The sequence below is a fragment of the Neodiprion pinetum genome, chromosome 1, assembly GCF_021155775.2.
Source record: "Neodiprion pinetum isolate iyNeoPine1 chromosome 1, iyNeoPine1.2, whole genome shotgun sequence".
NCBI classification, from domain to species: Eukaryota; Metazoa; Arthropoda; class Insecta; order Hymenoptera; family Diprionidae; genus Neodiprion; species Neodiprion pinetum.
This window is the reverse complement of record NC_060232.1, coordinates 34,309,587-34,335,647: the sequence shown is the minus strand read 5'-3', so window position 1 is coordinate 34,335,647 and position 26,061 is coordinate 34,309,587. Positions and strand designations below refer to the sequence as shown.

Below are 26,061 nucleotides of genomic sequence, written 5' to 3'. Positions count from 1 at the left end.
TTTATCGGGGTCCGAGCCATGACAGCTACAGGTGCAGAGGGGAATTTTATTGGATCATCGATACGATGTATAGGCGCGTTAATTCAGAGTGGAAACGAACGAGAATTCTTTCAAGAGTGAAACGGGATGATAAAATCAAAAAATAAAAAAGAACACGCATTGCGAAAGCTTACATTGCTTGAGAAATTTTACGCTCCGTGTATGGCTAATAAAAAAATCGCATCTTCATTTGAACGGAGTAACCTTATAGGGCTAGGGTCAATAAAATGGTTGACTATTATTTATGTATCCGAGAGGTGATTTATTTAATTACGCCGTTATTATATTGCAGGTACCTCTCAGTTTTACTCGTATGTCTAACAATAAGTTGTATTTTTTCTATTTCAGGTACGTACCGACACTCGTGCAGTCGTGAAACTTTATTATACACATACACCGACAAGCGTTTTATGTTCCTGGGTGAGTAGTACGCATGCAAGTGTTTGTTTTTTTACCTGCATAAACAATTAACCGAGCGACGCCTGGTTGTATTTATACCAGTGTAAATTGCGCCTTTGGTCAAATCGCAATCGTTGAAGGAAATTTTGGTTTGTCAAGCGCTATATTTTCGGCAGGCCATGGACTCGAGTGTTTTTGAATATGATATAAACGAGAGTCTCTTCCATAACGTTGTATTATTCCCCATCGCATATATACTGGGTTGATCGCAATTCGTTAGTGGATATGAAAACCTGCCTGCAAAGAATGCCCAAGCCATGATGAGACAGAGACGCCAGGAACGAAATAAAAGTTGAAAAATTCTTTCTACTCGCGCTGATACATTTTTCGTCATGCACGGGAATTACTGCTGCAACCTCGACCCTTTGCGGACCCCTCTGCACCTGTATTATACATACGTGCCTGCCTGTGACGTTAAATTAGGTTGAAAACATAACGCGAATGAAGTTGTGTAATATTCACGCCGGTTCCTGCGGAAATGGATTTCACGAGAAGCCGGTTTCAAATTCGTTACCTGCAGTGTTCTATAAACTTTCGCTCTCAATTCCATCTCTCTGTGTGTGTGTGTATATACATATATACGTATACGCAGGTTCAAAATCGTTTCAATGTCGAGTTTTTCTTCCTCACTCAACGGAGATAGAAGTCAATTATTCAGAATAACTTACCGCCGGCGTGACGTCATTCCCACTTTGATTTCAACCTGAGTTCCGGTGTGAACCGGAAACCAATACCACCGGAGACCCTCCGGCTCCGTTCGTCCGTCCAATATCTCCACCAGCGGAAACGCCCACGGTGAAACGGTGCGACGCCTAACCTCGGAAATCGCAGGTATAGTATCCGACTCGAAAAGTAAGAACCGAGTAAGTCCGGACTTGTATCAAATGCACAGCGTGTCCGTGTGATTAATATTTTTGCCATGAAATTATTTCAGAAATTGTAAATTTCAATGTACGTATTTTCTTCTTAACGCGTACATGTGTAAAGCGACTTTTTTATCTATGAAATTCAAACTATATACGAACAAAGGAGAATTCCTCTGTCACCCGATGTGAGGAATTTGATTTTACAATTCAGAGTAAAGCGATGGAAATTGAATGCTATTCCGTCACATGCTTTCACCTTCTCTGGCGTCGAGGAGCTTTGAAAAAAAGAGACAAAGGGAAAAGAATCTGACTTCGATTTGGAGAAGCATACTTTGAGATAAAATATCAGGCAGCTTGATGTCCTCTGAAAGAAAACAATAGACCCTACCTTTGCGCAGTTTGAAAAATTCTTCGGCATTGTCGGAACTTTGACAGCCTTTTCCTTCCGCTCGGCGTAATCTAAACTTGAGAGAAGTCTGCCGGTGGGTTTTATTTTCAAATGAATTCATAGTCCGAAATTTTCCCGGCCAGTTGTTTATAGCGCAGCTTTCTAGAGGGAGGGGGGCTTGGATATCTCGGTGTCGAGAGACTCGAGTCGATCAGAAATAAGAGGCAAACTGCGACCTCGAGGAGATAACGCAGCTGTTACCAGCGGCTAGACGCGACGGGGTAAAACACGGCGAACAAACATCCAACCGATGTGGAGTTTGGCCGGCATCCGAGCAAGTGGGTGTTGAGTTAGCGTAAGTCTGTTTTCTCCTATCAAAAGCCAGGATCGACTAGTATAAAAGGAGTGAGGGACGCGCTGGAATCGTCTACGCTCTACACTACAGGACGATCCACAATAAGGTGGAGGGGCAGGACCGTCCAGTTTTCTCTCATGTAGTACCGCAGCCTTTAACAGATTGTACAGAGGCGCGTACAAGGCGTACGCGCAAGCGAATATTGTTATAAGGAAATCCGACCTGTTTCTCGTTTACACATGTGCAGGCTGTACGCCGTAGCATCCAGTCGACTACGGTACGAGGGGCGGAACGACGTTCGAAGGGTAACAAATTACAAGGCTTGTTGTCGTTTGAGATTAACACGCGCTTACAAAGCTTACGGGAAAGCTTATAGATACGCGAGCCGCGATGATGCAGTTCCTTAATATTATGCAAATCCTACGTGATTTATCTCTCATGTAGGTTGCTACGCGTCGTCGTCGTTTTCGATGTCTGTGTATACGCTAGCTTCTACGGTTATTACATTTCCGTATTAACTCTCTGCCCCTGCACTCGCCCAGATCGTAATACCCTTGTGTATACACTCCTGTATTGAACGGAAACTCACGCGATTCATTCGCCATGTTCTATTAGCGCGTCATACTTTGCACCCGCTTCAGAAAATGATGAACACTTTGATTATGGTTAGCGATAGGCTGCTCGTAAAGGAAATACAGATATTAACGCACGGTAATATGTTGGTTCGGGCTGGATTTTTTTTGCATACATACATACATATTTCATCCTCACAATCAGTATTCTACACGGTCATAGGGCTGGTCATCTCAACTTTTCTTCCAGAGTGTATCTGATTATGACCACTGAATGTTGCTCGTTTTCTTTAAAGTTCGGCTACGTTCGGAGTATCGAAAAACCATTAATCTGCCTCTACTTTGTGACTCCTGATCTGTCTGCAACGGAATTACACTTGGGAGTTGACAAGGGTTGCCTAGTGATCTATAATACAGTAGCTACTGTCAATCCTTGGAATGCTAGACCAAAACAATTGGAAACCCCGAGCCAACCACCCCTGGGATTATTGTAACCATGAAACAGGTACATTCGAATGTGTGTGTGCGCGGTAAGTTAAGGAGTCCATGGTTCGGATTAATTTGATCTCGGCACTGACTCTCCTGTTTTCGGTACTGAATAAATTCCAACGCGGTCCACGGCAAAGGGATTTGGCACCATTGCCAAGTGATGAAAGCGACTGTACGCCGCAGTCTGCGGGTCTGGCTTTAGTGGCACTTGAGTTGGTACAACCCTGCACTTCAAGGTAGATATCCTCGCCTTGTCGTGGGCAGAGCCAGAGCCGTGCAATGCGTCATTCCCGTAATACCTACGTGGTGTAAAAGGTACACGCTAGTAGAAGTACCGCCTCCTCCTTTCCTACTACGTCTCTCTGCATTACAGCCGTGCCTGTGGAAAATCGGAGAAGAGGGCCACGGTGTCTCAGGATTACGTACGAACATTCGGTTCCCGCTGATTTATCGATAGGAATATTTCCCCGAGTTCGTCACGGCTCGTTCTTTTCCATACCTCGCCTTGGCATCAGATGTTGATGGGTATTAGTTTAATGAATTCAAACGCTCGACTCGAAGCCACTTCTTTTTACCGTCCACTCGCTTCACTGACAAATTGTTCCGACGTGCCGCATGCTTACTGCATACGCAGGCTGCTTATGGTTGTACACTGGCTGTTGAACATGACTGCGGGACGACGCAATGATGCTACTTATTTCACATCGAAAAGCTCTCCCGACAATTTTTTTTTTTTTTTTTTTTTTTTTTTTTGTGGGAGAGGGGGCTTAAGGTGAGAGTGGTAGAATTATAGATCACTGGGCTAGTTTTTCTACAAATGAAATGATAGAAATTGTAATGCTATGTACGACATTGCGTACTTTCTTAATTTTCTCAATGTTATTAACGGCTCTTTGCAGTCATGTGCGTGACAGTAATTGAGGAAAGAAACGAGAATTTTCTACGCGTTTAATCTTGGTACGGCTGTTTGAAGATTCAAATACTAATGAATAAAGAATCGTGATGAGATTATATCTCTTTCTCTTGGAACGTGGCGGGATTTATACTCTTACAATGCTCACGAACATTGTAGGCGGGTCTGAAAATTTACTAAGCCTTGATAATTTCCTCGGAAGTCGTTATTTTCCTATTCTTTATCTATCCTTATCAAAGATAAGTATTGTATACTCGGTGCTTGACTTCCGAATTTTCAAGTCGTTAAAACTTACGAATTTCGATCACGATAAAGCAATTACCGAATTTCTATTCCACCCTCGGCGAATTTTAATCGGGTTCAATCTTCAGAGTCGGCTAATTATCTTATCACTTTCTTTCCAAGTTTATGATCGCATTGATCTTGTGTTCAATGGTTAACCTCATCAACAGGCCGATGAACGTACCTAAATTTCTATCAAAGGTATCTGCTCCTTTATTCGGTGGATAAAAAACATCGCACAATAGATTATTACCTGTGAATTTTACGTTTAAAAGTTTTGCCTCGGTGTTTGACAGATTATTTGCTGAAACCTCTTAACCATTAACCTGATACAATCTCGAAGAGTAACAAATTTGGATCCTCGAGGCACGGATGCCTCTCTCTCTCTCTCTCTCTCTCTCTCTCTCTCTCACACACTCTCTATTTTTCTCTCTTTCTCCCCGAGCTACAGGAGGGTCGAGGGTTGCTGAAATCGCGGGGGTTTTCTCATCCTCCTGAATTTCAATCCCGTTTCACCCGGAGGGCTTGAGAGAGCTTCGTGTCCTTCCCACTCGAGAGATTTCCGTCAATTTTCCATTCCGCGTATCTCACGTATAATTTGTCTTGCTTTATGCTCACCGCCGCCGTTCGCGCGCATCATGCAAGCGGGAAATAAAATATCTCACCGTCTCATCTCTGGTAGCTGCACTCGCGTACACCTCAGCAGCAGGTACGCGCCCCATCAACCACACCTCGAACGTAATTTGCATGCGGGTCTCAGATTCGGCCGGGTACGCGTGCCTCCGTAATCCGGGGTGAAAATCGGGCCAGGTGCTGCCCCAGGAAAAGGACGACACCGCTTCGTCGTCGTCGTGCATCGCTGACAATTACACGCTCGAGTTGGGGCCCCTCAAGTGAACCACGCCGCATCCGATTCGAGAGCATCTCGACTCACCCCTCGGCTGCGTAATACCTACAGTAGTATGGCTGCCATGCAGCGAGCGGTATAATTTGTCTAATTGTAAAAAAAAAAAAAAAGAAAGAAAGAAAAAAAAACCAGTTCATACCCGCTTCGAGTTTTAATTGTGGCCATTTTTCGGCTCTCCCGCAAGGTTTTGGTGTCGCGTCGCCAGGCTCCTGCCAGGCATATCACGAGCGAGCCCTCATCGGTGAACGCCGACAACCCTGCACAAGTCAACCATGACAAATCGAGTGATGAATTCAGTTGTCAGCCCTATCGCCCTTCTCCCTCCTCGATGTCCTACGCCGCATTTGACCCCCGCAATAATACCGAGCGCCACGCGATCCCGGAGAGATATCCCTGACAAACGATGAGAAGACTCGATTTGTCAAACCACTATGCGTCGTTGCGTTGTAGGTTACACAAGGTAAGGCAGTCTACGCGATAGAAAATTGTTCTTCCGTATTCCATGGTGTCGGCATCGTGATGATGGTGTGCCGAGCAACGGTAGTTTGAAAAAAAATGTAGCCAAAATAATTGAACTAGATCGTATCTTTGGCAACTTTATGTTCGGAGCAACCTCCTCTATGTAGCAAGTTTGAAAATACTTTCACGGTAATCCGTTCACAAACTGGTATTATCAATTCCGTACATAGACGTCATTAGCATATTATTCTTACTTTAATCTCGACGCATGGCAAATGTCGCAAAAAATTCAACTTTGAAGTATTATCATAGATACCGTGAACCAAGATATATATATATACGTGCATAATGATTATTTGAGTACGGTGAAACGGTCTCTCCGATATCATTAATCTCTCGATACATTCCCAAATAATTTTTGTATCGAGGCGGGGTGTGTGACTGATTGTGAATACACGTTCAGCGAGAAAAATCGCGTGTATGTGTGCGTCATATATTTCTTCGACAGTTGTCGTTGACATAATAGGTATAAACTATGTTCACGCGAGGTGATTGATAGCCGTACTCGTGATACTCCTACAATGCAAAGTAGAGCGAATTCCAGAACCTTTATATACATATATACACATGTAATCTGGTCGAAGAGGTGTATACATATATAGGTAGACGTATATTTGGAGCGTTCGTTTCTAGAACTGGATATGCCGGAACCAGTTGGCATTTAGACATATGCATGCGTGACGTGTAATATGTGGGGATATAACACGCTCGGTGCAGAGATATCGGCTTAACAATCCCACCAATTCGGGATGATAATGGGTTCGTGCAGCTTATTTCCATCCTCCATGATCTATCTGTCTTTTAGGAGCTGCAGCGGACTGACAACGCGTCGAGAGAATGGAGCGAATCACCCGTATTGGAAGACTCCTCCCGGTATTAACGCAATATCAGTCGTCATTTAGGATTAACTAGCGGCTGGTCGAACCTCTGGCCTAATGAGCGTGTAATCCTCTCTGCCAAATATTCATCTTACTTACGACTCCCGAATGTAACTGTCCTGTTTTCACCCTTGGAAAAAACCAGAGAAAGACTCCGACGACACGTGTAACTCTCGCCAAACGTTTGTCATCCCCTGCTCACGTGAGAATTAACGTTATGCAACGTTCGGACCCCGCGAAAGCAATTGCTTTTACAACTGACCGTCGTTCGTCGTAGCGGTTCAGCCTTCCGATCCGTCCGATGGATCTACAGCTACGTTGGGACTGAAATAAATATATAAATTTTCCCCGGTAATCGAAAGGGGTAAATTGGTTTTCGCTACGACGACAGGAATACAGTTACGTATCCTCGTATAGAAATGGCTCGACGATGCTGGACACTCCGTTCCTCCACCCTGGGTAACCACTCGTCCGTTTTTTTATTCAAAAAGGAACGTCCGGTGATTTAGCACCGCTGTGACTATTTGTTTCTGAAAACCCGTTCTGTAGCGTTCCAAATAAAGCGCATATCTCATCCACAAGTTATACAACACTCGGAGAGATGCTACAGGTTGCGTCTTTTTCTTTCTTTCTCCTTGTTAACCTTCCCCCCTTTTTTTTTTTTTTACTGCTTATGGTAATTCTCGGCGAACCGAGCCAACCTTTTTCCTCAGTGTCCCAGATTTTTCTCGTCATATCTGCATGCGAATTTACCAATTTAAAATACGTACCCGAGTACGTATATATCAGAGTTATTTACAGACCTGGAATCCACGGTAAAGTTGAGAATTTCATAACTAAAAACCGATATTAACAATTATCCAATTGTCGAACAATTCCGTGATCGAAACAACTCGAAATTCCTGTTCATTCGTTTAATTTACGTTCAATTCAAGCTTCAACGAAAATATAACTGGTACGATCGTCATTCTGGGGAAATACCCCTATTTCCCGTCTATACAAAATAGGTAATTAACTGTTACAAAACCCTCGGCCGCAGTCCCCCGCGGGGCAGTTTCTCCCCCGAATCCCGAGCCCTAAACCTACCGGGCTGCGTAGGACTGCGTTCAGCGGGTCCTCCCTTCTGCTCGATTATGTTAATTGATTCGTTCAAACGAACCGGGGATGGACTAACAGCAGCTACCCGATTGTTACAGGGGTCGGATTGGCGCGTGAGGATGACTCGCTGCAATTCCTACTCGCTCTAGGTACTGTCCACGGTTCAGTGCTGACCAGAAAACTGTCACCCCGTGTTAGTCGTCGCTCTGCGGGCGATCTTCTCTTCTACGCGCCTCCAAATTTAAAGCTGGTTGAAATTCGAAACTCTGCAGCGGCATACCCTCACCCATTAATCATCTACCGGGTGCATTCGGGCTTGTAAAGAGTATACGGTATAGATATAATGATGATGGATATAAAAACTGGGACAAAAAATTTCGGCTAGTTATTTCGAAAACAATATCTTATTTTTTATCAACGCGATGAACCCGCAGTCTTATCTTATCTGATATTTTACTGCAGACGCAACTTATATTCTCGTACACGTCGCATCTGGTATTTTATATTATCCCGCCAAAGTACTCCCTTGAGTAAACTTCGACAAGCCTTGCTTCGGAGATACGTAGTGCTGAGTAGAGTTGGCCTTAAAAAAAAAAAAAAAAAAAAACAGAAGTTTCAGCTTTTATCTACAAGAGGTGTCTTATTTCCTTATTCCATGTCCATAATTTTCAATTCCTTATGATTTCGTGAAGGAAAAAAAAAAAACCAACCCTGACATTTATAGGCGTTCACAAATACCTCACGTTTTTTATCTCAATTATTCGATGTTCACTTTCGTTGTTCCGTAGTTTTTAATAATTTTGTATCTTGATTTGAAATCGTCAGGGTTAAACCGAATTTATCTTAATTTTTTGGAACGTTAGCCTCGAGGCGTCGTCGCGAAGTCGATCCGGCGAAAAAGGGCTCGAGGCTTTCAAAAATATTCACAACTGCAAATGATCAAGCTCCGAGTCAACAAACGAACCCTTTGAACGCCGGCTCATTGAATCGAAGAAGGTCGACTTGGGCTGCATCGAATCATGCGCAATTTTAAATTAGACATTGTTCGGATTTGCAAACATGGTACATATCGGGGATCGCAGAGCACCGATGGAATCATCACTCAATCGCCCGAGTGTGCGTCTCTCTCTCTCTCTGCGTGTGTGTACTTGTGTCCATTCCATGGTTGTAAGAACCCAGGAGGAGGGATAGGGTCGCGTGCGGCTGACAATAGCCCTTGATTTTGCTGTCCGATGCGATGCGCCTCGTGCATTCCTAGTGCCCTGCAGTTGCTCACCTATACCTGCCCAGCCAACTATCTCCGGCATGCGCATATGGCGTGTACCTTAGAGGCCTTTGCAATCGTGCTTGTGCACGGACGTGAAGAGGAATCAACCCTCGTGAATTTCCGTCCCGCTATGTCGTACGCGCACTTGTGTTGTTATTATAATACGCGTACGGCATCCATCCATGTCGGAGTGCCGTATGGTCCGCGAAGTATGAATTATTACGTAGAGGTATCCACAGACGGCTATTAGCGGGAATTAACCTCTTACGGTACGTTGACCGGACCAGATTTCTCCTTTTTCTTCCTTCCTCTTTTCCATTCATTCATCCTTTTTATCCACTACGTGTGCGTATTTTTTTTTTTTAACACAAGTTTCAACCGGTGAGATGCGCGTGGCGCGACACAATGCGCTAATCAAAACTCTTGCTGCTGCAGTGGTGGAAGAGGTAACTTTAACCCCGTGCACGATGAATAAATGAATGAAAGTTAACTGTGGTCGAAGCTGAAATCGTAAAGGGGTCAAGGGACGGGGTTGTAATGAAACACATTATCGATATAGCGTAACGTTGTTCTTTTTTCCACCATACGACGATCATGAATTGGTGAAAAGGAATAAACCCGGGGTATATCGTCTTGCTTGACGGTAAGACGTTCGATTCTCCGTTAGCTCCATCGATTCTTACGCTTGCTATAGCTGCATCATTTTTTTTCTACTTTATAGAATATATGAAACTGATCTCAGGACGACATTCGAATTCTAAAGGTACGGTGACTCGGTTGGATTGAACGCGAAAGGTTGAACTCGGAAAGTCGAGCCGATCCCGCATGTTGGGAAACGATAATAAATATCAATTACCGATCTTACAATATGATTCGATTTATACGAAGGGGGTATTCGACCCGCGGACCACGTCAGGAAATATTCTTCTTTGTCGAATTCGTCTGAGTTGTAAATGGAAGAGTATATACATAAGGACCACACAACGTCGCTGGCTATAACGTGATTTAGCCGAGACGCTTTATCGTGTTTCCTTATTTAAAAAAAAATTTTCTTTATTCCGAGTCTAAATTACGACTTCTATTGTCACTGTCCGGTTTATGCTGGTGCGAAAGTTCACTGTAGCGTAACTAAAGATCTCAAATATAGGAAGAATTCAAGATTTTACGTATTGTAAGTCGGGTTTTTCATCAGTATCAAAATAACAACCAATCTTTCTTCACGTTGTTTTGCAATGTGACAGAGTTCGATTAACTTGGCCGGGAAATCAAAGGAAAAATTTTTGATTGAAAATATCGCATTCCACCTGTTACGCTGGAAGGAAAAAAGAAACATCGGTTCTTGGATCATTTGCCGCACTGACGTTTCGATTAACGACGATGATTGAAATTGCGGAATCGTTCACAGATAGAATGACACCGACTGTATCACTATCGTAGCTCGTGAACGTTGAGTGGAAAAGTGAGGGAGCAGAGAAAGACATCTGCCAGGCAATCTACCCCCTGCTGTTTCACGCGTCGGAACGGCAACTCCTCGCGGACGTTCGACGGGCATCGTCCTGGGTAAGGTCTTCTCGACCGAGGGTGATACCAACGTGATCAAGACTCTCCACGACCTCCTGGAAATTTTCCAACCCATGCAAGGTGCCATTGTCGCGATCTAATCTGCACGATCGATTACTTATTAAAAATAAAGTTGTGATTTGAGTAACGTTTGATGAAATACCGACGACCCGCATTGACCATTTCGAGCACGATGCGACGCTGCGGAAGGTTGTGTTACAGTTTTCTGTCCGCGTGTTTATTTAATCCAGCGTTTAATTCCGATTTATTTTTGCTTGTTTGACTTTCGTTTCTTTTATTTTTTTCTGAATTCATCACGAGAAAGAAGGGAATAAGATGTGCGAAGTCGTTCGGTTAACCGATAAATTGAAAACCGGTCCAATCTAAGAAGGACGAGTCGCGCGACGGATGATCGAAACTTCGTCACGGCGAGTGAATCGCGAGGCGGATGATCGGCTGTGAGAAGAGGGTGCAGTTACCAGCTGTAATCGCGATGTAAACAAGATAACCTGTTTTCACGTAGCCGTCAGCCTCGATGAGTTTCAATCTCGAGAGAGTTCGGATAATTATCTCTACTCGAGTGTACTTCCTACTCCCCTCCCCTTCCTACTCACTCATTCCCTCGCTCTCTTTTGAATTTTCCCTGCTTTTCCCTCCTTGTCACTTCCCGACCCTCAGTTTCCAAGGCGATATACAACCACCGCGATAAACTTGAAAGGAAAATTGAAGGAGGGCGAGAAACTTACATTTTACAACCGCGCGAGGACAGTTTCCGAATCCCTGCAACAACGGCTCGGGTGTCCAATTTTAAATCCTGAATTTTGCCGATCCCTGGAGCGATGCAGGAAGTTACATATCGCGACTGAAACGTCGAATGTTCCCGAGGCACCGCCTGGCTCGAGTTAGGAATCCTGTACCCACCTCGTGCATCGCTAAGACACCAATCGTCAGCGTCAGCAGCAATGTTCATAGCGGGATTCGCAGAGTTATTGACTAATACGCGCAATATTCGTAATAACACAAATTGAAGGCGTAATACGCGCACGTTTCATGCTCGCGTGAATAATGTAACCGTATAATGGTAATGCCTCGACAATCCAGAACTCGATACACCGCTATATAACAGCGATTCTCCTCGACCTGCACGACGTATACGCGTATACCTGTATAACTATATCTATGCATTGGTGACCCAGTGGAGCTGGATAGTCGAGCGATCGTAAATTACCTCGATCCAGCAGCGTGTGTTTTATCCGTGTTTCTTTATCACGTCTGTAATCTGCTAAAGTCGGACTTTTCGTATCAAAAATCGACGTAATTGGCAGCCAAGGAATGTAGGTGCCAAGAAGCTGGGAACGTTTCTTGAGGTTTATAACAAGAAGCAAACATCGAAGAGACGGAAATCGGGACTTAATTTGGGGGGCGGGGGGGGGGGGCATGCTTAAAGATAGAAGAGCGGCTATAACTCTTTATTCACTGTCGTGCGTATGAAGGAATGAATTATGAATGAACCTCAAGGCGAGTGTCTCTTTGACTTTTATTTTTACATCCAATTCCTACACGGCACGGTATTGAAACGCGAACAAGGCTGGCAGTTGTATGCGCATTCGCATCCTTCATCCAGCATTTCTATTTATCATTTTATTTTTATTTTTTTCGTTGGAATTTCACTCCGTGGAACAGTAAACAGTATTGTTCAATGACTTGTTGTTTTCGCCCAAGTTGTGAAAAGTGGGTGAAACAGAGAAAAGATCAATAAGTACAGTATCAGTTCTGATACAGTTTGTATTTCTTTCACCCTGTCGGAAGAACGAATGAAACGTAATTCGATGCTGATAAATGGCACAACGCTGCATTCTTAATTGGTCAGACATGAGGCGTCTTCATCGAGTGTTTCATGTCTGGAGGAGAGGAAGGCTTCCCAAGTTTCAAGTGTCAAAGTGATTCACGACGATCGTATTATGAGTATTTGGACTTTTTGGCCAAGTGGAGCGCAAAGTATTCGCGGAATCGTTATTGCCAATTAATGAATTGCACGTAATTAAAGAGGACGATCGGAACGTCGTCTGAAACTTCGCAATGTTGAGTCTCGCAGATTACGTACACACTTTGAATACAGTAAAATGCGGAAATGCCATTCCGCGTTATAGACAATTAGGCAGACACCGACATTTACCGTTATTCGTCTCAGCAGTTATTCAAACTCTCGCAATTTATTTTTTTTTTAACTTTATTTTTTTTTTACACGAGTTCGGTAAAACGAACACTGGTTTTCATCTCTCCAACCCCCTAAACAAATATCCCAGCAGTCATATTATTTACATTGACCGAAAATTTCCCTCCGGAGGGTGGCTGGAAGCGTTTTCTTTTTTCTTTTTACTTTTTTTTTTTTTTATTAAATTTATTTGTATGTATGCTTCTTTCGTCGTTTTTTTTTTATTACTCCTAAGGCTGTATCGTTTCTCTCGATGAAAAAGAACAACAAGGAGGATGTAACGTACCTCTGGTAAAAAAGAAGTTACGGATCAAGATTTACGCAGGTGTACCCTGCCTCTCTGCAAACTGAATTCTTAATGCTCGTTGGGATTCGAGCGAGCCTGATGCCGAAGCGTAGCCAGCCATCACGATGTCCTTAAGGGAGTCCTAAAGTGATAAACAAAACTTCCTCGGTTCCGTGCTCCATGATTTGAATCAAGACCTCTCCGAGTACTGTGTTCACAAACCTCTGACGAAAGCATCGTATAAATAACTTCCGACGATGAGACGAATTGAAATATCAGAATGAAAAATGGTCGGGTACGTTTACTTTATTCATTTACAAGGCAACGAGGTCGACGAAATTTGCCACCGTGTTCTCTCTGGTTACGTAGATGTAACGTGTAAAATACGCTCGTCTATGTTATATATTTGCCGAATTTTGATTTCGAGTAGCTTTAAATTTGGCAGGAAATTTCCTTTGAAGAAGAGCGTGAAGAACTCATCACCGTGAATATCACTAGATTCGAATCAGAGGTGTTCTCAAGTTTGGCCAATCAGTGTGTATAAAAGCGCCCCCTCGAAGGTACGAGGCTAGTTACTAAACACCCACATTCGACTGCCCACATCAATTTGTTCCCGTCTATACTGTACACATATATGGAAAGTAAATCACTACCCGTGCTGGCTTTGAAGTTTGATGATTGGAGGAACGAGAGGGTTTCCACTTCTCGCTTGATCGAGGGTGGATGCATGAGGAAGTTGCCCGGCGTTGGGTAATATTAAGGGTGAGAATTCGAAACCGCCCTGCAGGGGTTAGCGAGAAAAGTCATAAATTGGCTGCGAAAAACAAACTCTAAATTTCTGCGGGAAGGAAAACATTTCGGTTGGGGAAAGAGAACGGCGGTCGGGTAAATTATTTGTTTTCAATCATTTCTTTACAGCATCGGGCGATAAAACTCACGGGTGGTATTTGTCAATCGGCGTCTGTCTGCCGGTCGATTAATAAATTGTAAACACCGAACAGTTTATAGGGATCAAAAGCGGTCGGACATTTCCGAACGAGCCGACAGGGTTTCATTCCCCACTTCGCGGTGTTAACTTAATCCCGTATACGTTTATTTTTCCTTGTTTTTGTTTTTAGTTAATTTGTCGGCATATCCGGGAGGTGAAATACGCAATATTCTAAACCCTTCAACTGTTCATTCGAGGTTTCCGAATATGATAAAATGAGCTGGTATAAACGCAGCTGGGATAATTGAAATCTAGACGTGAAAGAGATTTTTTCCCCCCATTTTAGTGCGCTTTTTTAGTTTTTTATACGGCACTTCACCGCGGCACAGATGCGCCACGAACCTCCCACACGTTGTACGCCGTTAAACGAATTAATGCGGGGTCGCAATCCTCCGAGGCAAAAAAGTTCATTCAATTCTACGATATTATTATTATCGTCGCCGCGACCAAGTTGATCCGAATTTCAATTCAGTCGGTGGTTATTTTCGTATGCTGATGTATGTAGATCTATACCTACCTACCTACGACTGTATAGGTAGACGTTTTAAGGTAGGTAAAACTAAACCGCTATTTGATTTTCCGAGCACGCCTCAAGATTATGGACCAGCATCTGACCTGATATTAATATCGTATATTCTCAAACCCCTAGAGGCGTTCTTTATTAAATGACATCGGTATTTTCTGCGGGCGTGGCGGTACAATTTTAAGCTTCGGAAAATCAGCTTAGGAAGATAAAACGCTTCGTTACCTCGAGGAATTTTCTCACGAATAAACAAATAATTCTCTCTAGTTTATATAGTAAATATTAATTATCTGGCTACCAACTAAATACACGAACGTCCCGGTTTTCTGCGAATCCATCACGCAGCGTCTGTGCAGCTATCCACTGACCGTAAACATTTAATTGCACTTGCAAATATTTGCATAATATCATACATCACGAATTATAGACACACGTATACCAATTCCTGGAACAGTATTAATCCTGATTGTCTCGAGGAATTCGACCCTCTTCACTCCGGTACTCCCTACGGTACACAAAATCCATTTATTTAAATGCGAACGTTGAGTGCTGCAATTCACACTCGGGCATTTCGAGGAAAATTAATAGTCATGTTCGCTTCTCGTTTCTCCTTCTTCTACGTCGCACCCATGGAATCCTTCACCCTAGTCGAAATCCCGTATTTCTCACCCTCGACTCCACTGCTGCAACACTTATTTGCTTACCTTGTTTCCATCGATTAGTTATTTTCGAACGTTCAAAAGAAGCGGTGAAAAGGCACACGTTTCTGTAATTTTTCGATCTTGAAAAAAGGAATGGAAACTTCGGGGTCTCATTGATTTTAGCTTTCATACCACTGAATGTCGAAATCGAGAACCGGTCACAATCGTCTCGTCGATTGTACAAAGGCAGCAGATTTTCGGTGTTTCAATCCATAAACAACAGCCGAAGTCTGCCGAAGTTTTTCCCTTTTTTCATATCGTCACTCAAGCATCTTGGTCAGGCCCGAAGAAGTTAATTGTCGCCCTTCGGTGTGTATTGAGGCCCCGCAGCTGTGACAAACCCGCATATATGGGAGGGGGGAGGAGGCAAAAACAAGACTACGCGCAAATCTTTCCAGACTAGAACCAGAAGAACTTCTCATCGTCTTTTCCCGTGTCATCGACACGTGTTACGGGCTGTAACGCCTGCCGTCAGCCACCCGCATGCGTTGTTTGTGCGTCGCGTAGACGTATGTTTCACACATGCACAGAGAGGCCTGGAGGAGGGCCGAAAAGTATCCGTTACACTTCGAAAACCGCTAACCGTGCAACATTCTTCGCACTTATTGTTAGTGTCCAGGCGGACTGACTCGTGTGTGTACGCATGTCCATAAACTGTGTCAATCTGTATGTGGAGTGCGAAATTACGCGCTAGAATCGATATGCTGCGTGCATGTAAGATGCAGAAACGTGTGGTGTCCGTGCCGCTGTTCATCGTCGGTGGTGCAGTCTATCGGAAATGCTGAGTGCGGCAAATTGTTTTAAACTCCTCGGTGAGACTGAAAACCTGGTAAATTGCAGTCATGGTCATTATCCGGCCCTCGTGCGAGCCGTTTGTTCCACTATCCAACGCTACTGGGTGGCGGAGATGATGATGAGGCTCTTTTTCGCGGGGAAAAGTTGCGATGGAAACTATCGCTGCAATTTCAGTTCAATTTGCAAACGAGGAAAAATCAGGGAACATATTGAACTCGACGAGCGAGGGACGCAGCCGAGATAACGATGTTCATTTTCTTCGTTTCAAAACATCTTCCGAATCAAGGTCGGCAGATTTATTTCAAGGTTTGTCGGATGCTGTTCTTCGCTCAGAAAACTGGGTCGAATTTTCTTCCGCTAAAATTTATTCTATGGGAAGTCTTTTTCTTTCAACTTTTAAAGACATCCTAGCGAGAACAATGGTAATTAGGAACATTTTTTATCAATGGGGTTTCGCGTGAAATCGCGATTCGTCGGTGAAACGTTGGCGGTAACGAAAGACCGGTACATTTCAATTGTCAAAGTCATACGAATGTTGAAAGTTTAATGCGTTTTTAACGATCTGACGAAGTCGTTTTAAATACAACACGCATCTTATTTGAGCATAACAGAGTCTCTGTATATATGTATCTATCTATCGACCGTATAGCATGTCGAGAGCATGTTAAGTGGTCGGTGTACCTACACCGTATGTACATAGTAACCGGAGAAAGACGGGTACCTATCGATAAGTTAATTTTATGGTAAGTTCTCAACTACCGCAAGAGCACTTTACGCTTTTGTTAGAGGAACGAAGGAAAATAATCGAAAAATAAGGTAAAAATTATCTCGAATCCGGGGCAGTAGGACACGGTGAAAATTAAAACCGTAAAATATTTACGACGTTGAACATTCTTTCTGTAAATCGATGTCTCTATTTTCCGCTCATGCTTATGCGCATACGATCTACTCACAGGTATAACGAAATCGGCGCTAGGCATTCACGAGCACACACATGCGCATATCCCGTTCTACTTTGCAAGCGGTGAACACGGCCAAATGAGCAACTAGTCGACTGCTCGGATATAATTACATCCGTACGCTATCTTCGAGCGTGCTACGTGAAAACCCGACTAGGGCTAGGAGAAAAAGCGAGTTGCAGCTCGCCGAGTCTGTAATCGACGCGAAAATGAATTTCGAGGTAATTAGTTAATTGCCTTGTCCCGTGTGAGTCCCTCTGTTAATCCTCGGGGGCCACTCACTAAATCTGTGCGCACGAACGGGCTTCTTCTTCTTCTTTTTCAGTTACGGCTGAGGGCCCGGACATCTCTTCGAGGTTTATTTAACTCGAAAGAACCTTCGAAGCACCCCGGGTCAAAGTTGTGAAACGCAATACCGGGTTTAACGAAGCGCCGTATTTCTCAGCTGGGCCACGTACAACCACCACATCCAGTTTATACACACCCTCGGCGCGCTTGCTATGCAAATGCCTTCAGCACCGCGTATCTTCCCTTATGCTTCTCCCCTGACTCATTCACCCTCTCCGAATCCGACAACCCCGTTTTCTCCGCCCTCGAATGTATACCGCTGAGATGCTTTACTCCGCTATCCGAGTCATCGGACTATCTGCAATGATCGCCATTATCGCAAATAAAAAACCCAAGTCAACGGTACTACGGCTAATATAACGCGAACACTTCGGGCACTCGAGTGATTTGACGTGACGTTAGGTATAACATGCCGCTTCGATTCACAGAAAATCAACAGACCTTTCACCGCGTTTACACCTGAGTTTTTATACGTATGCTCAGCTTCTCGGGGAAAGGAAGGGATGACACACTTCACCCCAAATCATCCCCAAAAGCCAAAAATTTCGGCCACCCCGGGAGCCTCGTATTTCCAAGCCCCGGACACATTGAGCGAACTCTAACGCCCGCGCATACAACTTTGTCCGCAGAGAATCAGAGTCACGAATAGTAACATGCACACGTTCAGCCCCTCCACTGGATACTCGAAGCATTCCCTCGAGGAGAGAGAGAGCATAGCCTCTGCGTCGTACTACCAGCGAGGCGGCAGTTCTCTCTCCGCCTCCGCCTCCGACTTTTGACTGGAGAGCTAGCGATGGCCAAGTTTAATGTAGACCTCGGGCAAACGCGCGACTTAAAAATATTCCCGGATTCACCACGGCGGGAAATTTTGTGGGAGTAAGGAGAGCCAGACGCGGATCAGACGGCTCCCGAACATCGAGATCCTGGTCGAAAGTTTCTTTAGCGTCTGTGTTTGCCGAATGACAAGTTCGGAGCTTCGCTCGAATCGTTGACGCTTCGGTGTGTCGGTACACTCGGTAACTGAGTTTAGTGTGAAAACTTTCGATGCGACAGTAGGCGTGAGGAGCGTTTGATGAAAAGGATTCGTGTGCAAAGTGCGAACTCCTCGGTGGCTGTCTGTAGATTACCATGTCTCGCTGTTCGATTCAGGATTTTAAATACCCGGTGCTCAGTGGAGTTTGAAAATTTGATCAAAGTGCTTTGTACTTTCGATATACGAGTTTACATGTGCACACACGGAGGGCGTCAGGGTTGTTACACCGAACTCGAGGGGCTGAGGGTAGAAAATAGTAACGCGCTTAAAGGTACGTCGCGAATAAAAAACTCCTCCGTTCATCCTACACGAGGATTGTTATTAATGGTCCCGTTCTTTGCGCTTGACAACTCAATCTAATGATTAATTCCTCGGTGATTACCTGCTGCTGAACCGACGGATATTCGACGATCGCTGCATCCCCAGGATTGAGGAGAAGAAAACAACACCGAACGCTACGCCGGATCCAACGATCCCTCGGACAAGGGTCAGGCCGACTCTACGTCCGTATCCTGAGAACCTTAAGCCAGCATCACGTGGCTCTGGACCGATTTGTGACCGAAAACTTGACTCATAGTCGTGCGGACGAGTGGGTTGAGTTTACCGTTTTCAATTCGTTCGTGTTTAACGAAAACTTCCACTACTTGTTCTGCTACTTCCATACTCTTTTCTTTTGTAATACAAATTTGGCGAAAGTAGAATACCTACAAATGATCAGTTGGCGCCAAGTTCTTTTGTGCGTATAGCTTTGAGATAATTTTTGAGAATTTCAAGTTCCCAGTGTGTGTTCGACGAAGATGTTGAAGATTCACATGTTGGACTACATCGGGGACACTCGAGAAGACACCGGCGGGTGAGTCTTTTGCGCCAACACTGCACGGCAGGCGTAGTAAAGTAAGTGTACGAGTTATTGACACGTTCAGACTCAATTACTGACCCCTTTATTTTCAATAATTATAAATTGGCGGCACAAACTGTGAATTCCTCGATGACTGCAACCAATCGCTAGAGGGTTAAGACACTACAAATTTATTTTTTGGTAATTTTACAATTAAGAATGAAACAGATAAAACCAAAAAATGTCACTAATCGAGACAGGGTCAGCAACTGGTACACTTACCTTACGTCGCGAATATATTCCGCGCATACTTAAACCCGGCGGTGGATTTAACACGTTGTCCGGAGTTATTTGATGCGGTGAATTACGCTTTGCCAGAATGTAAAACGGAGAGCCAATTATACAAGGAAGAACAACACCAAACGGGGTTGCGGTGCTTGTTGGTCCAATGGGAAGTTGAAACGCTCCTAAACTCAACACGTTATTGTATCGCGGGGCGTGTTTACTCGAGGCGAGGTTTTGTTTTACCCCGACTAATAACGCTTTCGGTAATTAGCACCTAGAGCTCGAAGAAGCGTGCTATGCGCGCTGCGCTGTTACCATACCGGTAGACTCTTTAGTGAATCCCGGTCAGTTTCTCCTGGTGAAATTTTCTTGCCGTATTATTACATACTTACGATTTAGTTCGTTGGTACAACAAGTACACGCGTTGGCAACTCAATTCGCGTGGCTATTATGCCAGTATATTCACGTCCCAGTCGATCGCTCCTCGGCTCATTTGAACCTGTTACAATTACTTGTAACGGATTTCCGTATACTCTGCTTCGACCATCACGGGTCTTACTCACAATTACATGTACGATTTCTTGTCTTACTTGACCCGCGGGTCAGATTTTCAATCCTAACTGCCATGCGTTCCAGCGGTTATAATAAAATCTGTCACAACTGTATACTTTCGAGCCTTAAGCCTGAATTCGAGAACGTTTCGGGAACGAGTTAACGTATTCGTTCTATTATATTTATACCGGTCGGCATGTGTCTATTATACACGCTTGATTTTTTTTCCTGAATTTTTTCTTCCGCTTTGCCTTCCTTTTCTCTTTTACCGTGCGGCAATCACGCGCTCAGCCTTAGCAATACCTCAATAATTCTCGCGTCGCATGCAATACACACACGGCGTTCCTTGGAGTTAATCGAGCCGCGCAAACTTTCATAATTTAGTTTTGTAACAAGCATCTCATGCGGCACACATGCATGTAATATGGTTTTCGCTTCGGTTAATCGGCACGCGCTAACGCCTTAAACGATTCCGCAAGGCCTCGCGACGTGGCTTACTTGTAATTTAAGACAATTGTTTCGCTCGTTTTTTACCGCTCGATTCCCTCCGGTTACCGAGGATGTTCCATGTACCGCTCCAAAAGCTCTGCATCCGCCTATTCCAATGTACGCTTCTAAGACTATTCTCACAACCTGTTCTGTAACATCTCTTCATCGAGCCAGGACAAAAGTTATAACAATATTTTTCGTGGAATTTTGATTATTTCGATAATCCGAGGTGTCGAGTGTTGGGAAAAAATTTCCCAAGTGGTTGAAAATTGCCAAAATCTAATCTAAAAAACGATCAACTGCTGCCGTATTGCTTTTAAATACGTCGCAAGTTGCGGACGGACTCCGAGAAATGCGCAAATTAACCGCGTCGCATTCCGGCCGGGGTCACGCAGGTAGACAGGCGTGTCTTACGCGTTGTTCCTGCGTTTTCCGTTATGGTCACGGTTGGCCCCAATCCGCGAGATTCCGAACCGCTCGGCGCAAGTCGTACATGCCCATGTGACTACGTATGCGAGTACGTACGTTGTGTAGCGCGTGCGTGCGTGAATAAAAAACACACGACGTCGGTTCGTTCGCAATGCATAACGCGTGATTCGACCTGAAAAAAAAAACGATAAAAGAAAGAAAAAGTCTTACAAGTTGGTCGGATTGGGTCGAAAACTTATTTTCAGCTGATTACGCTGCTGTTTTATCCCTATCTCTGATTGCGTACATGTAAAATGGAATTAGAGTAACGTTACCAGATGAGCATTTCTTGCTGTTGACGACGTTTTTTTTTTCACCTCTTACACAGCTTGGACACAAAGTGGGCCAGCTTGCATTCAAGTATGCGTATACGTATGCACAAGTGTGTATGTCTGTGTAAATTATCAAATAGTTGCTCGATTATAAAATCACAACATCGTGACCCGGAGGCGGTGCCGCATCGTGCGATCGTCGAAAACTCGGCGGGATAGAAGAAATTATCAATTCTCCGCTGCAGCTGCGGTGCAGAGTGCAACTCGGTTTCACTCTTTACCTAGGCTTGCGGCTCATGCTAGAAAAGTGACGAGTTAAGGCGGGCGCGGGATATTCTTGAATGAATTTATTATCTTCAGCCTGCGGGCGTCTACGTGAAACGCACACGTGCTTTTTCTTATATACCGGAAGGAACGTGGGGACTTTTTACTTCGGATCTGTTCAATGTTTATGTGGATGTACCGTATTTATAATTTCTGTCATAAGCCGCATATGTGCCCTGCGAGAGACGCGTCGCAGACCGCGGTTCTCTTATATACGAAAATTTATACGGATCTATTTATCTAACCAGATTATTTATTAGTTGTCCATTTTTTTTTCCTTCTTCTTTTTTCCACCAGGAAGTCGTTTTGTCAAAAGAAAAAGTATGCACAGTTTGATTTGTCACTGAAACAGTAACACGGCTGTGAAAAAAATTTCAACTTTGTATTCATCCAAAACTTGTCAATTAATTATTATTTTTTCACAACTGTTAGTTCGGCATTCTTTTTCCGACCATTTTTACGCACTCTACTTTTATTTTCCACGCCTACATTATTCATGGAATCCGTTTTATGAAACGTACGAAAATCAATCAAATACCTCTTCCATCTGATTGCGAGAGCAAAAGGGAGACGATTTTCTATGCGCGTGTTTCACCTTTAATTTTGATGTGGAATTCTGGAGAAATTCTGATAGAATCGCGACGAGGAATTTTTCTTCGGTTACGGAAAGTATGCATGTTGCTAGAGTAAACCTCGTCTCTTTCCAAATCAGAAAATTGTACCGCCGATCCGTGAACTCGATGCCTATAACGATCGGCATAGAATTAACCCAGAATGAATGGGAAAAAAAATTCCTGCACGCTTTGCGGAGCTGGATTCTTTGGACGTGGTGGAGGAGAAAGGGCGATCGTGCCTTCGGACGAAACGGGCCAACGGGCACAGGCAGCAGGCGGTGATCTCGTGCGGTTAATGAGCGCTAACGACAACAAAACAGTGAGCTTGAAATAAAAGGAAAACGCAGCAGCGGCGAAGTGTGTAGAGAAGAACGAGGCCCGACCGAATAGTAGCCGAAACGATAAATCGCGTTGCGTTGCGTGGCGTGGCTGAATTAATAAATCCCTCGTTACCAAATTCCTGGAAAGCCAATCGTGCCCGCCTCTATAGCCGTTCCCTCCAAGGCATTTCTCATGCGGTTTTGAGCCTCGTTCTAGTTTTTACCCCTAACTTATCCCGAACGTTAGCCTCGAGGCGTCCGTCGTGGAGTCGATCCGACAAAAAAGGATGCGAGGCTTTCGAAATACGCTCGAGAATCTTTCGACGGATTCTTCGACGCGCCGCGTGAGTACAAGTTTCATTTCTACCCCTTCAATTTTTTTTTTTTTTTTCTTTTTCTTTACTTTTTCTCCGTCCGATGCCTGTAATCCCGCGGCACATCCCCCAACCCTCTCAATTTTCTCCTTTTTCTTCCGATCAGTCGCCGCGCATTTTCAGCCCGCAGCCACCTCTCGACGATTTAATGTATGCGCATGCCGAGGGCCTCGATGCAGTACTTAGCAAACATGCTAAGCAGCTACTTGCTTAATCATTGACTTCGCCCTGACTGTCACGCGGGTTAAACGAGCAATTGCTTCTGCTGATACGACTTGGACACGATTGTGAGAAACGTAGCCGCGTACGTGTATATCCAATGATGCGGAATTATTCATTGACGCGGATAGATATATATTTATTTATATCGGGTATGGGCATGTATATAATCGGCGAGGAGCTTCCGCACCATCCAAGAACACCGGATGAACAACGCGCCTTATTATTTTCACCGACGAACTTGCAGTTAATTAGCGAGTTGCGAAACCAACCGTAATTTTCACTGGATATATAAACAGCAAGATTTATTGCAGAGATTCGACAGACTCCTCCCTTTTCATGTCGACGGTAAGAGTATCGCGGAAAAACTGTTTTTCCGGCTTGTTATTTTTGCTTTGCTTTGTTGTTTTTCATTCTTCAAACTTCTGACGATAATTAAGCCAGTAATCTATCGGTAATAAATGCCCTCTGCTAATTCTTGGCTAATACTATCGTCCTCGATACCGTGTAATCTGAACGTGCAGCATACTTATTGATTATACTTGTAAAAGATATTCGTTACTCTTTTCGCTGTACGATGTATCATGCTGCTCTTCGGGTTTCAAGACGGTTAAGAACGTGAAATTTCTTTCCGTCGAATCTGTCTCAGCTCTTGGCGACTGAATTCTAGAATTACACTATGGCTTGTATTGGATTCTTTACCATTATCATCAAATTTGCCAGCCATCTTTGTTCATCGCTTACACTCGTCGTCAGTTTCTGTAATTATTTTTCCACGAAAATTGTCTCGTAAGTGAATTTAGTAAGTAATTATTTTACGTCTTAGGTATATCTGTCAATATTGCGTTTGAAAGCATTTGAGTGAACGTTGTGTGAAAATTGGAGTTTCCTAAAAGAAACTCAAGGCTCATCCTGCAATTCTGCGAATTAATTAACGCAACATCCAAACTATTGATTTTACGGAACGGAGCTGCCTGCTCAGTGAATAATACAGTTGAGTACGCAAAGCGTGCGTGGGAGTATATTTTCACGAAAGCTGGAGGTATAAGGTGCTGCCGTACTGTATACATTATGTAATTCCTATCAGAGAGGTGAAATGCATCAGCTTCTGTATCAAAGGGGAAGGAAACATTACCGAGATGCAAAATGATGTATACGTATAGATAGATATGATGCACTGCATCAGTTGAAGCCCTGCAATCTGCTCGATCATTCGCCCGTTTATTACCATCTCCAACCGTTGCCTCGCAACCCTGTCGTTATATCCTCGTGTTATTTGTACATCCTCGTTGTTTACTCATGACACGGGTATTATCACATTATCCAGCAGCAGCAGCGGTATAATCAGTATGAGACACTTGCCAAGGTAAACATAACGATATCCAAGCCAATGAAAGTGTTCCAATCCTCATGCAATTTGTCGCCAAGACAATTAAATGTCAAATTAGTGCTTGGCTTTCTCTTCATATACATGTTATGGGTGTAAGTGAGCAATTTTTTTTCCTTACCCTTCCTCTTCCGCGATTGCCTTATATTTATATGAAATATGGTAATTTCTCTTTCCTTCCTACTCCCTTCTAATTTACTTTTCTCGTCTTTATCGTGTAGGAAAAAAAAAATTATGCAAGACTGTCTTTTTCATTTTTCTGCCACGCAGGCAGCGTTATGGGAAACGAATTGTGAAACGTAAATTGTTTAAACGATAAAACAAAAATCCACAGATTACCAAAAATAAAAAGAAAAAATTATTATCGTACATTTCATTTGTTTAAGATGCCTTTTGACTATTGACCAGCACTTAATTGATTGGAAAAAACTAAAGGGCCAAAGCGCACTGCAATTACGTCATGCCGACGATGACAACGACGACGACGCTGACGCCTTAATTCTCGCTGACTCATTGCCTGCACGGTATAACTTCCTATAAATACAACAGGGTCTATTCTAACAGCCCTCAACGACTTACGTATGTTGTAAACTTTACCCGTGGGTTTTAAATGCGTTCGGGTTGATGCGTTATAAGGATCGCGTGAGTGTACGCCTGATAAAATTTTCCCTCCTATGCCGTAACAACGACTGACTGACTGACGACGACAATGAGAAGAGGCAACGCGCCTTTCGCGCACGCACTGTAATATCATTCATATTATATACGCATATTGTATACCTGTGTATCGGTATGTATATCGGTATATATATATATATATATATATATATGTTGTGTATTTCACCTGCGTTTTACAGACGAACGGTTTGTCGTAACGTGTCTTGGCCACTCTTAGGGGAGTCTATACGCTACGTTAGTGAAAATAAAGAAAGAGAAAAGATGAAATTGAAAAGAAAAAAGTAACATGTATATCAGGCGGTGGATATGGAGCGGAAGCATTGCGCGTTCGTTTGGACCAATCCGCTCTGTTACTTCGCCACGTATCCGCACGTCTTGGTGATGTACTTACGCAATGTATATTGTAATTCGGTTCTCAAACTTATTCTCAGCCTTGACGTATGCACAGGTATGCGCAATAATCGCATGGATCTCAAACACGCAACGCAATCTCGTTTTCTTAACTCTCCAGTTATAAATACGTGACGTTGTAACTGTTAAATATACGTCCTTTTGCCAAATGCATTACAGACCTGCGAATATATCAATTTTTTTTCGTACGTCGATTACGCAACGATTATATCTTTAATTTTCACAGTCTGTTTTCAATCTGGTTCAATCTCAAACTATGTACAGGAATTAGACAAGTTTTCTCTTGCAAATAGTTCGTAACTGTAATCTCTTCGAGTTTAACGCCGAGTTTCGTGCACATTATATACCTACCTACCCACACAAATCTGTATTAATAAACAATATTCTCCT

The 26,061-nt window shown here is 43.7% G+C and overlaps 1 protein-coding gene across 3 annotated transcripts in view; it reads left to right on the top strand.

Moving 5' to 3' along the window:
* The window catches only part of LOC124225029 (Rap GTPase activating protein 1), a 139,607-nt gene that overhangs the window by 30,847 nt on the left and 82,699 nt on the right, over positions 1–26,061 (top strand). The window contains exon 1 of one of the 3 annotated variants that reach the window (XM_046637419.2): positions 18,188–19,293. The exons of the other annotated variants lie outside the window; for them this stretch is intronic. Within the exon in view, the coding sequence (XP_046493375.1) occupies positions 19,238–19,293 (56 nt within the window). The 5' untranslated portion in view covers positions 18,188–19,237. Of the gene's footprint in view, positions 1–18,187; positions 19,294–26,061 lie in introns of those variants that run through there. 3 annotated transcript variants of the gene reach the window in all.